The sequence below is a fragment of the Parasteatoda tepidariorum genome, chromosome 5 (assembly GCF_982258835.1).
Source record: "Parasteatoda tepidariorum strain Cologne lab strain chromosome 5, Ptep-v5.0, whole genome shotgun sequence".
NCBI classification, from domain to species: Eukaryota; Metazoa; Arthropoda; class Arachnida; order Araneae; family Theridiidae; genus Parasteatoda; species Parasteatoda tepidariorum.
The window spans coordinates 66,349,272-66,362,077 of record NC_141759.1 but is presented as its reverse complement, the minus strand read 5'-3'; the positions used below and the strand labels follow the sequence as shown (position 1 = coordinate 66,362,077).

The window sequence follows — 12,806 nt, the reverse complement described above, 5'->3', positions numbered from 1 at the left end:
CATGGAAGAAACTAAAAGAAATTCACTGAAAGGATACTAGAAGGTTATAACTTGTAGCCTCTGTAACATTTATATTATTTTTTAATGTATTGTAACGTCTATGACATGGTTGGTGATATGAGTTCTGATCAATATCACAGACATACTGTGCGTCCAAAGAAGCAGACCACCCTGAATAACTTTTGATCTAATGATTGGATCTTCACATTCTAGGACTCAATCCTAATGGTTTGAAAGGGTGACCTCAAATAAGCTAATTATTAAACACAGAAGATATTTTAAGTTACAAAATCTGACACAAAAACGTACTTTCTCTGAATAAATATATGTTTTTATTTTTAATGTATTCCGATTTTTGAACCCCAAATACGCAATCTGGGAAATGTCACAATAGGTCAGGAGAGTGCTTCAAAGTTTGGACCCCTTAATATTAATGTGACTTTTTGTGTATTTAGCAATATTTTAAAACTTTTTAAGCGAATTGAAAAAATTTTGCACACAATTATAAAATTAGTTTATCCAATGATAATTCCATGCAAAAAATAAGCTTTAGTAAATAATTATTATTATTTATAACTACAAGTATATTCAATAATAGTTCAAAAAATTTTTGAATTGTAAGTATAGAATGTTTTGCATAATTTTAAAAAATATAATTTTACTTGGCAACATGCAACATTTGAGCTATATTGGTTGAATAGTTCCTGAGAAATTGAATTTTAAACATCTGTTTTTTTTTGTTTTTTTTTTAGATAAAAATTGCAATTTTTCAGAAGCTATTCAACTGATTTTGCTCAAATTTTGTATTTTATCATGCAAAATTATGTTCTTTAAAATGATGCAAAATACTGTATATCTTACAGTTAAAAAATTTTTGAACTTTATTTAATAAAATAATAATATTTTTAAGCTATTTTTTGTTTGGAATTATCTTTAGATAAACGAATTTTATAAGTGTGTGCAAAAAATTTTCTATTTGCTTAAAAATTTCGCGAGATATGGCGAAGTACGCAAAAAAGTTAAATTAACATTAAGGAGTCTTAACTTAGGAGCCCTCTCCTGACCAAACTAATTTGACCATATTTTCCAGATTGCGACTAGACCAATATTTTGGGAGTTAGAAATCCAAAAGTTATTAAGGGTGGTCCATTTTTTTTATCCTTTTTTTTTGGCACTGTACATCTAAGATATAAAAAATATGTGCTCAATTTATAAAGCTTTGTATTAAAAAATATAGTAAACTTTTAAATTTGTATTTAATATTACATATAATATTAATATTACATATATTTAATAATATTTTTTTCATTAATTGTTGATTTTTTTAGGCTGTGCTAATAAAAGATGTTGAGCTTACTGACAAGTTGCCTACAAAACTGGATTTGAATAAGCATATTAATTATATTTCTTGTTATGGAAAAAAGAAAGATGATTATGTAAGTATTGTTTTGTTTTGGCAGTTACGCATTTGGCTCACTGTCTTCTTTTTTTTTTTCTAACCTAAATATTACTTTAAATCTTAATAAAGTTGTTAGAGAACATTAATATTTCAACTAAATGAGTTATAACTGTTTAATTAGTACTACTTATTCATTTTTGAACTAATTTATGTCTTTTGTTACATACTGTTTGATTATTATTTTAGTATAGGCTATCATTATTTTTTTTAACTAATGACTACCATTAAATTCAGTAATATATATCAATAATTTTATCAATGTTTTTCTCTTTTTTTTTCTAAAAAGAGAACATACAGTTCAAAATATCAAGTTGCAAAATCAATTGAGACTATAAAAAAAAAAATTCCGAAGTATTAAAATGATCAATGACAATATCAATTGTGCATATAGAAGACTAATATTCATAATAAAGAGTTTTATGAGTTTATTTGTAACTTTGCTATTACCTTATTATTTGCATTTACTTCTGTATCTTTTTATGTCATTTTCTGGAAATTTACTACAGTTACTTTACTTAATGACACGTAACCTATAGATTGGTGGCCAAAAGTGACCCCCAAAGCGTTTTAACTTGGATTCTGAACTATCTAAAATATTAAGGAAAATATAAAAGAAAAAGAACAGAAAGTTACAGATCTAGTTTACGGCTTTTCTTAATTTTCCAAAATAGGACAAATTTAGTTTCATTATGAGAATTCTATTTATGCAAAGTGTGCAGTGAAGTGTAAATTTGTAAATAAACTAAAGAGAAGGAAAAAGAATTATGCAAGTAGATAAGATAAATAAAAAATAATTTGAAAATTTTAACAGGAGTCTTCTCTACATTAATCTAATGTTGTATTAGTAACAAATTTTGTTTTCCGAATAATAGTGAAAGTTAACTTTTAGACTAATGCATATTGAAATATTCTTTTTGTATGATGCTAACGCAACATAACTTGTTTTTGTAATCTAAAATTATTAATTGTTTAAATTTATTAACATTACTTTTTATTATCTGCTCAAAAGAAAAATATTAATTATGGTCTTTTAATATATTCCACATTACTTTGAAACAGAATCTAAGTATTTCTTGCATATTTATAATGACAGCATTATGTTAATGTTGATCCCATACTCTGTATGTTGTAGTTTTTGTGGCCCAGTACCAAAAAATGGTTGAGCTTCCCTACTTTACTGATTATAATACCTAAATAGATGTTATGGATTATATTTATTTTCAATTAATGATTCTAAGAAGCAATAAAAGCATTTTATTACATCTTAAAATGAAAATAATCAACTAAATATTATAGCAATAATAATCACTTTAACTATCAGAATATCTACCTTTAATGACGTATGAAAATAATCTTCGAACTTATTTTAAAATAATAATCAAAACTGTGAGTTCATGAAATTGAAGATTTCTTGCAAAACATAAAGAAAAGTTTATGGTAACGGTTTTATCAATGTGATATTTTATTTTCAAAATGTTCTGTGGAATAAAGTGGACTCTTTTTAATATCAAATTTAAATGCAGTAATCTGAACTGAAAGTTAATTTACTAATTTGAAGTTGCAATCAAAAGAAAGTTAAAAATATTTTACCATCTTCTTAATTTAATAAGAAAAATTTAACTTCCGTTTCTCAGGAATAATTACGATTTCTTAAAAATAAAAAAAATAGATGGGAATATAACTAATAAATGAAAAAGTTGGTAAAGTAATGAATATTCAATTTAAATAGAGAAAGTCATTCACAAAGTCATTCACAAATTTATGCTACTCATAGATATCAAATTTGAAAAAACAAAGCACATATTGGTTTTCCAAGTTCTTATTTCTGTATGTAAATAAATGGAACATTTACAGTGTTTATGAATTACAAACTTAGATATTCTGGAATTGATATTTAAATGCTATACTAGTTTCAAATTGTTGTTAAAATTGAACAAATTTTTTTGTTACTTAATTCTTTTTAAATACTTGAGTTTTAACTTCGCCTTCGACTTTTAATTAAATTGACTATAATTCCAGAAAATATTTATCCAAGGGGTAAAAAGGGTTATGTATTGATATTTTAATAAATTAGAATTAAAAGAATTTTGATCACCACTATAAATAAATAAGCAGATATATAAAAGGTCAGATATGGAATTTAGTTATGCTCAAAAGTATTGATAAAGGTTTTATAAAAAGTCTATTTTTAAAAAAATGGCTTTACTTTGATAAATTTACCTCTGATAAATTTATTTTGTAGGAAACACAAATGTGAATGGTTATCACTCTGTTTGAAACTCTTGTTTCTAAATATTCACATGGCATTTGTTTGTAATGAAATGATTTATTTCTTATTTTCAGGAATACTGCATGACTGAGTATTTAAGAATCAGTGGCATTTATTGGGGTTTGACTGCTCTAGATTTAATGGGGAAACTTGAAAATCTGGACAAAAATGAAGTTCTTGATTTCTTAAAAGAGTGCCAGCAAGAATGTGGTGGATTCAGTTCAAGTATTGGACACGATCCACACATACTCTACACACTTAGTGCTATTCAGGTGCTACATTCTTAGTGCTACATTCTTAGTGCTACATTCTTAGTGCTATACATTTTATCATGTAAAATCTTTAATGTCTCTAATATTAAAGAAATCTCTAATATTAAAGATATTACGGTAGTTCATAAATCAAAGTAAAATTGTTTATGAAATGTATAATAAATAAAGGTTTCATGGGATATGAAATCTTTATGATTTGTGTATTTTTAGAATTTTTTTTAAAATTAAGTATCTCTATTCTATTAAAGCTAGACTATTATCTATCAGCATTTAAGTAACAAATTCATATTTCGAGGCAATCCAATCTGAGGCTTGGTCAGGATTTGGCATGCACATTCAGGGTATTTTAGGGTCTATTTTATACCAGTTTGAAATACTAACAAAACCATAACATATTCTGTATATAATTAAATTGTATAAAAAAGAAAGAAAGGTTGAAATGTGGCTATTAAAAAATAGATGTATGTAATGTCTGAATTTAAAACAAACAAAAAAAAGTTTGCATGAAAAATTTAATTCTTTTGAAAAAATTTTAAAAAAATTCTGTTCCTTTTTTGAAAAATTTAATTATTTTTAAAAAAAAAGAAGAAAAAAATTTTTTCTTAAAAATAAAATTTAAAAAAAAAATTTTTTTAAATAAATTTCATTATTTTATAATTTAAAATATTTTTTGGAAATTTTAATTTACTCCTTATAAGTTTAAATAAGGATTGTTCTGTGTTGTTTTTTTTATTAGATATTAGCCATGTATGATTCTCTTGATATAATTGATGTAAATAAAGCAGTAAATTTCATCAAAAGTCTACAGCAAGAGGATGGTAGCTTTATTGGTGATAAATGGGGTAATAAACTTCATTTCTTACATTTTGTTATGTATTTTATTATTTTAGTTTTCATTTTATTTTATTCAATATATCTCCTTGTGATAAAATGTATATTATTCTTTCTTCAGTTATCATTCTTTTTGTTGCATGAGTATGGCAGGGTGCGTAGCGTTTGTAAAAAGTACTTAAAGGTGCTTTTTTGGGGATTTCGTTTTTAAAAGCTTTCAAAGGTGCTTTTTTCAGCTGTCGTTTTTAAAAAGTGCTATTTTTCCGAATAATTTTTTCCCCCCTTCAGTGATATCTGGTGGATCCCATGCATTTCACAAAAAATGGGGAGTTTGCTACGTAATCATTCACGCGGACTTCATGTCGTACCCACGCTATGACTTGCGCATGCCCGCACACTTGTAACCGAAACCCGAGTGCTCCAATTCGGATAGAGAATATCAGATCCTTATGAAATGTTTTTCTTTTTAATTTATTTTATTTTATTCTTGTTTATTTTATTTTACTTCTAACACTTTTTTTGACGTAGGGGGTAAGGGTACTTTTGTTCTGAGTTCAGGGTCAAGTTGAATTCACTCGGTGATGTGGGAAAGTACTGATTGTTTCGATTTACGCTCATATCTTTTTGGTTCTTTTCAACGCTAAAACTGTTTATAAAAAGTTTTTGTTTTTCAATAATATCATTGATTGAATATGGATTTTTTGAGTGCTTGAAAATTTTTGCAAAGTGCTTGAAAAGTTTTTAAAAAGTGCTTATTTTTGATTCAAAGATTTGGCTACGCACCCTGGTATAGTGAGATTTAAAAAAAAGTAATGCTGATGTACAAAGAATCTTTATTTTATCTTATTGAGAAAAAAAATCAAATAATTAAACATCATCAACCTTATTGTTTCTTTTTATTTAATTTTATATTTAATATAAAAATTTATTGTTAACTGTTTCTAATAATCTCAGCAATTAATGATGAACTAAATGCTTAAAAAAACTAAATTCAGACAATCCGCAAAATCTCAATTGATTCATGTTTTTTTTTACTAACAACTGAAACTACTAAAGGATTTGTCTAGATATCTTTAAAAAAAAACTACTTAGCTCTATATTTAAAACATCACAATAAATGCTTTGACAATGTGAATAGTACATTTTTTTTTCTAAGAATTGGTCACTACTTTTAAGATTTTAAGTTATATAACCTTGATTGATTGTGTATTATTATTTCCTCTTTTTCGGGTAATTCTGTATTTGCATTCATAAATTATTTTAAAAATCTTATAAAACTCTCACTTGCATTGTAAGTAAAATTTAATATAATATTGCATTTTTAAAAAATTTATTGATTTTTATGTTCAATTTTTAGGTGAAGTTGACACAAGATTTACATTTTGTTGTGTTGCAAGTTTAGCTTTGTTAGTAAGTAATATCTGTAGAATTTATAGTATAATTTGTAACACTTGTTTTCTTCATTAATTTCTTGTTTATTAGTTGTTAACTCTGATTTCAGTTAAATAAGTCAAAACCTCAGTCTTATATTATAAAAACAGATTTCTATACATCTTCTCAATGTAAAATAATTTTGTTGTTATAAAATTTCTATACATTTTAAAAATTTATAAGTAATAATGAATAAAAAAGAATATCAATAATAAAATGTATACACATAGCATAATAATAAACACATAATAATAAACACATAACATAATAATACACATAATAATCAAAGTACACACACACAGTTTGGTGCTCAAACAATTTAGTATTCACTATTAGCCACTTTAATTCTGTGTTTTACACAAAAGTGCAATTATGTTTTATTTTGTTTAAATTAATTTAGTTATCTTGTTATCTACACTAATTTTTATTTCATAAATTAAGAAAACCTTTTTTTAAATATTTTTTCAGAAAAATGTTAATTAGAAACTGTATTGCAGTTTTTTTAATATGTATGCTAGAAGAGCAACTTATTGATGTAATATAGTCAATGATCAATAAATTTATGAATGACTCATGAACATACTATTTTTTATCCTGATTAAAAAGTTGATTTTTTAAAATTTCATTTTAGGAATTGTAAATCTTTAATTCCTTTGAATCTTTTTTATTTTGTTATGTTTAATAGAAAAAACAATATTAAAAGGTTTTAGTTTTTATTTTACAGGGATGAAAGACTTCCGCGAAAAAGCAGAAAATCGACTTTTTTCTCCCAATTTTTTAGATTTCTGACTATGTTCCAAGAACTTAATTTTTTAAGTGGTCCAATTACTACATAACCCCCACCCCCCTAACTGCTAAAACAAGCCGTCCTAATGATAGCCGTACTTGGAACTAACTTTTTAACCCTGCAGTTGCTTCCTGATTAAGAATGATCATCAGGAGAAAATGGGTGGAGTTTCGGCAAGTGCACTGTTGCCTTTATAACGCCGACTTCTGCTGTAGAGCAAAAAAGATGAGGTTCTTAGTTGTTGAGTTCTAAGCAGGTTTGTTTGGGTCTCTGGTATTTGATATAGGGTTTTCCTCCTTGGTGCAATGCATATTAAATTTGCTCATCTGTGCATTATAGTTCGCTCGACTTCGCTAGCTCTTATTTTTGGCCTTTCTGACACATTTTTGTTTTCGTTTACTTGTGTCCTTTTTACATGCTAAATCGTAAGAGGAATGTATTTTAACATTGGAAGTCAATTTGATAGAGGAACATAAAGTGCATATGATTGATGCGACTGAAAAGAATTAAATTGATTGATTGGTTAAATAAAACAGTCAAACTGACTAAAACTCTCAGTAGCAATCTATCAGAAGATATTGAGGTGAAAGTTAGCGACTGTTTTAATTTAAAATGATTGACTGGTAAATAATTTGAAACTATGAATATTAATCCATATATATGTTGCTTAATTTTCTTTAATGTAGTAGTGGTCCAAGACGTTTAAAATTATGTTTAATTATGTAATTTTAATTGACTTGTTTTTTCGACCAAAAATTACTTTATAAAAATTCAGTGCATGTTAAATTTCCTTACTTTATGTATTTACCTATTTGTTTTATGATTATTGTTTAGAATCGACTAAATGAAATAAATATTGAAAAAGCTGTTAGTTTTGTTCTTTCATGCATGAACTTTGATGGAGGTTTTGGTTGTCGTCCAGGATCTGAAACACATGCTGGGCAGGTAATTTTTATGATTTTTAATACTCTAAAGATAAGTCGCAACTTTTTTTCACTTTTTAATATTTGGCATTCCTGTATCAAAAAACAGAAAAAAATGGTTTTTCCCTTGTTAATTAAAAATTATTACTTTGCAAATAAATTATTCTAAGCTCTTAAAGGGTTGAATTTATAAACTACATTTTTTGCATTTTATTTATGCCTATTATACTACTTGTATCTCTATTATGTTTTATACAAATTAGTTACAAATTATAGTTATATAGTGTTCCTTTTTTGGTGTGTAAGGCACTGTGAAACAGTACAAATATACTATCTTTATAATGGCTATTTCACTGTAAGGAAAGTACCTTAAGTGCCAGTCACAAAAATAAGTTGTTGTTTTTTTAATACAGTTAGTTTTTTTTTAATTATGAAATAATTTATTTAAAATGCTTAGTCTAATTTGCTCTGGTTATAGAAACCGAAATTATTGAAAATTTATTAGTTTTTGGCAAATAGAATGTAAAGAACCATCAGAGATTTTGCTAAATGGGAGGTCATAAATGAAGTTGAAAGAAATGCATTAAAACTTGATCATATCTTTGTAAAATAATGTTTTACAATTTTTCTTTTATTGATTTTTCTTTTATTTTTATTCTAAAAAATTATTCCTTTTATATCCATAACAAAGGTTTTAATTTTTGTTCTCATTAATCAAGTAATTATGAACAAAAATATAAAAGAAAAGCAAACTTAATCTTTACTTTTCATGCTATAAAATTATGTATTCTTCTGTGTTTGTAATAAAATTTTTATTATGTAAGACTTTATTAATCAGTTAAGAACATTTTTTTATAAAACTAATTATTGTACTTCCTTATACATTCGTTTCTTTTTAAATGTTTCAATTATTTGTATTTTTTCTTTATCTCTAGATTTATTGCTGTCTAGGTACTTTATCTATAGCCAAACAACTACATCATGTCAATGCAGATGCTTTAGGATGGTGGCTCTGTGAGCGACAATTGCCCTCAGGTGGTCTCAATGGTATATAATAATATCAGTCTATATATAATTATACCTTAATAATAAATTATACTATTGTGTTATGAATTTAAAATTTGCAAATGTAGGCTAATTGCCTTGCTGCCTTAAGAAGACATTAAGTCATTTTTAAATGAATTTTCAAAATTGGCTATTTTAAGTGTAAATACTATTTAAAGATCAATATTTATATTTGAACAGAACATCAAATAACCAACATGTAATAATAGGAGATGTATAAATGAAGGTCCGGCTCACTTTTTCTATTATTTGAATAATATTTATTTTCGTTATATCTAAATTGCTGATATTATTCATATTGGGGGCATTACTTTTTGGCAGTGAATTTTATTAAATCTAACTCATTTGAATTACAAAAAGAAATGTTAAGTTGAAGCCAGGGTGGCTCATGGGATAGAGCGTTTGAGTTCTAATGAGGTGACCTGGGTTTGAATCCCAGCGATGGCTGGCCTATATGAATTCCGCATCCGACTCACACCAACCCCAGTGCTGGTGTAAAATATACTCGGTGGTAAAAAGATCATGGGTTAGAGTCTCCTTGTCATCAGACTAACCTTGGGAGTTTCTCGTGGTTTTCCGCTCCATGTAACTCAAATGTGGGTTAGTTCCATCAATAAGTCCTCCACAAAGACAAATTTCTCCCAATACTTGATCCAGGAATTTCCTTGTTCTCTGGATTGGGTTCAAAATTACGTGGCTACGGATTTGAACATTAGTAATCGTAAACCCAAAATTGGATCTGTTGTCCAACGACGGTTATAAAATAATACAATAAGTTAAATAACTTTTTCTGTTTACATATTTTTTGCACCATGTATTGATTTTGTGATGACTTATTATCAAATCTTATTACCTCCAAGATTTAGAATTTGTGTCTTTATTTATTTATTAGAATTTATTTATTGTGTCTTTATTAGAATTTATTGCTTTTATATCTATACTGCTGACATTATTTATATTGGAAAAATTAGTTTTTGGTGGTTAATTTTATGAAATCTAACTATTTTGGGAAGCAAAATGAATTTTTTTTTAGAACAAAATATATTCTGTTTTTACTTTTAACAAATAATAAGTTAGGAAACTTTTATTTTGTTGGAGACTTATATCAAATCATATTAGCTTCAAGAATAAGAATGTGTCTTAATATGAGCAGACAATTTAAATTTAAATTAAGTGACAGATTTTTTTCTTTTCTTGTTTCAACTCTGCAAGTTTTATTTTAACACTTAATAGATATGTTATAATTATATTATTAAACTGTATTTCGAATTAATATATCAGACAATTAATGTGTATTTTGTTCAGAAAGTATTTAATCAAATGTATGATCATTCCTTGATTATATAATCTATCTGGGGAAAAAATAAAGTTGAACTATTTTGAGGCTTTTTTTAATCGAAGATTTATGTCAGGGATCTTAAGACGCCAAACTTTTAAAAAAAATATCAGACACTGAAACAGTGAAATGCACCAAAAGTTATGCAAAACCATGAGTAAAATCTTACCCAAAGGAATCTTAATATGTCACCAACACGAAAGAGGGCATTAAGCAGTTATGTTTTCTCCAGGATAATTGGAGCAGGTTTTCCTTACGATTAAAAATAAATTGTTTTTGTTAAACTTTAAGGAAGCTATATGTTATTAAAAGTTCCTGTTAAAACAAAACAATATTGTATTATAAATAAATGTGGCAACCATGCAACAGAAAAAAAAAAAATTTTTCTTATAACTTTGTTTTGAAAGTATAGATGCTGAGTAAAAATCTAATAAATTTTAAATCAAACACTATATCACTTTTATTGTTAAGTAGTTCTTATTTTAACTCTATCCCATAAATATCTTGAAGTTTAATTAAATGAATAATTTTTAGATTTTGGAATTATTTTAAAATCGTTATATGTTTTACATTAGATTATACTTATTCTAGGTAGACCAGAAAAATTACCGGATGTCTGTTACTCATGGTGGGTTTTGTCATCTTTAAAAATTATTGGAAGACTTCATTGGATTGATAAAGTATGCGTATTGTATTTGTTATTCAGTAAATTCTATATTATCAAATAAAATTATGCATTTTTTGTTACTTTTTCTTTTATAAGTTTTTCTTTTTCTCATCAAATCTTTTTTTAGAATGGAATTTTATTTATAAAATGTCCTTTTTATCTCTTTACTTATGCACCTTCCTCATAAATTGTTCTATCAATTTTTTTTTCATTTTGTTGTCTGATTTGCTTATTGCAACAATTTTACTTGCATTTTGTTGCTATGGGACTAGTGACTGTACATGCTTTTTTCGGCTATTCTTGATTTCCATTGCCTGCTACATATAACAATATTTTATTTAGATTCTCAAATAAATCTCCTTTAAATTATAAAATAATCTACAATGTTGTTTCTAAATTTGTAACGCAAAGTGTCATCAACAGCTAAAAATACATTGAGTTATTAAAAATGTAACTCATCAAAAATTGAATTAAAATCATTTTAGATTAATACAAGAGTAGACAAAATAATATTTGAAGCAAATGAATTTTTAAAAAAGATTGTTTGCAGATTATTAATTACTTTTATTAAATAGAAATCTGCAACAAAGTAGCATATGTTTGAATGATTGAAAGACACATGTTCAAAAATTACTAGTAACGTTTTTTCTATTACCCAAAACCTTCTATTAACATATTTCTCCCAAAAAAAGATTTTAAAAAATTAACTCTTTCAATTTTCCACTTTTAAGGAAAATCTACAAACTATCATATTGAAACCATACAATTTAAGATCTTGTAAATGAAGAAGAAAAGAAAAATACCAAAAAAAATGTGATTTTCTATCAATTTTTTCTAAATGTGTTCAGTGTATTATAGGGCAAAAATTTGACCAAAAAATCTTTAATTTTTAAAAAAAATTCCCTTACAGTAAAAAAAAAAAAAGCAGACTGAAACCTCTGTTCTTATCTGATGAACTTAAACTCTCTCTCTCTCTCTCTCTCACAATCACTCAAATAAATGGACATCTTTTCATCATTTTGAAATATAAAAAAAATTTTGTAAACTTGAAAAAAAATTACTAATAAATAATATTTGATATCAGAGACAAAACTTTTTTTCATATTAATGAAAAAAAGTAACTTATTAGGCCTTAAGTAAAAGAAATATAATTCAATTTTAAAGCTTTTTTTTTTTACCATGTTTTTTAAATTACCTTGAATAATTTTTAATTTGTATTTTAGGTATTGTTTATATTTTATGTATAACAATGTGTTTTTATCATTTGTTTTAAATCTTATTTTCATGATAGCTCATTATAAAGTAAAAAGCAATTTCATTTTTCCCGTCCTTGATTAAATTTAAAACTGTTTAAACTTATATAAATTCTCTTCATAAAATCATAATAAATTAACTAATAAAGTACTTTTAAATAATATTCTCTGTGGCGAATTTTCTCTCTCTAGCAAAACTTTGAAATTTTTACTCCTCAATAGTTCAAGTATGCAATTAGTAGCTCTGTGGTTCACAACATTTATATCATTTTTTTTTTCTAACACTAGAGTGTATTCTATATCAATATTTGTTCAATCGATTTCAGCAATATTTAAAATTAGTTGGTATTTAAATATCATATAAAAGAGCTTATTAATGTTTGTTTGTTTTTTTGCGTGTTGGATTTTTCTAATTCTACCAGAAAAGTCATGTTGAGTAAAAATTTGCTTTTCCTTCCATAAAAATTGCCTTCCATAAAAATTTGCTTTTGATAGTTAAAAATAATATTTATT

The 12,806-nt window shown here is 25.7% G+C and overlaps 1 protein-coding gene across 2 annotated transcripts in view; it reads left to right on the top strand.

The window, feature by feature from the left end:
• The window catches only part of RabGGTb (geranylgeranyl transferase type-2 subunit beta), a 36,800-nt gene that overhangs the window by 21,171 nt on the left and 2,823 nt on the right, over positions 1–12,806 (top strand). For both annotated transcript variants that reach the window (XM_071185537.2, XM_016061250.5), the window contains exons 2-8: positions 1,329–1,436; positions 3,803–4,000; positions 4,737–4,842; positions 6,189–6,241; positions 7,884–7,994; positions 8,908–9,019; positions 10,965–11,053. In XM_071185537.2, coding sequence (XP_071041638.1) covers positions 3,812–4,000; positions 4,737–4,842; positions 6,189–6,241; positions 7,884–7,994; positions 8,908–9,019; positions 10,965–11,053 — 660 coding nt within the window. In that variant the 5' untranslated portion in view covers positions 1,329–1,436; positions 3,803–3,811. The remainder of the gene's footprint in view (positions 1–1,328; positions 1,437–3,802; positions 4,001–4,736; positions 4,843–6,188; positions 6,242–7,883; positions 7,995–8,907; positions 9,020–10,964; positions 11,054–12,806) is intronic.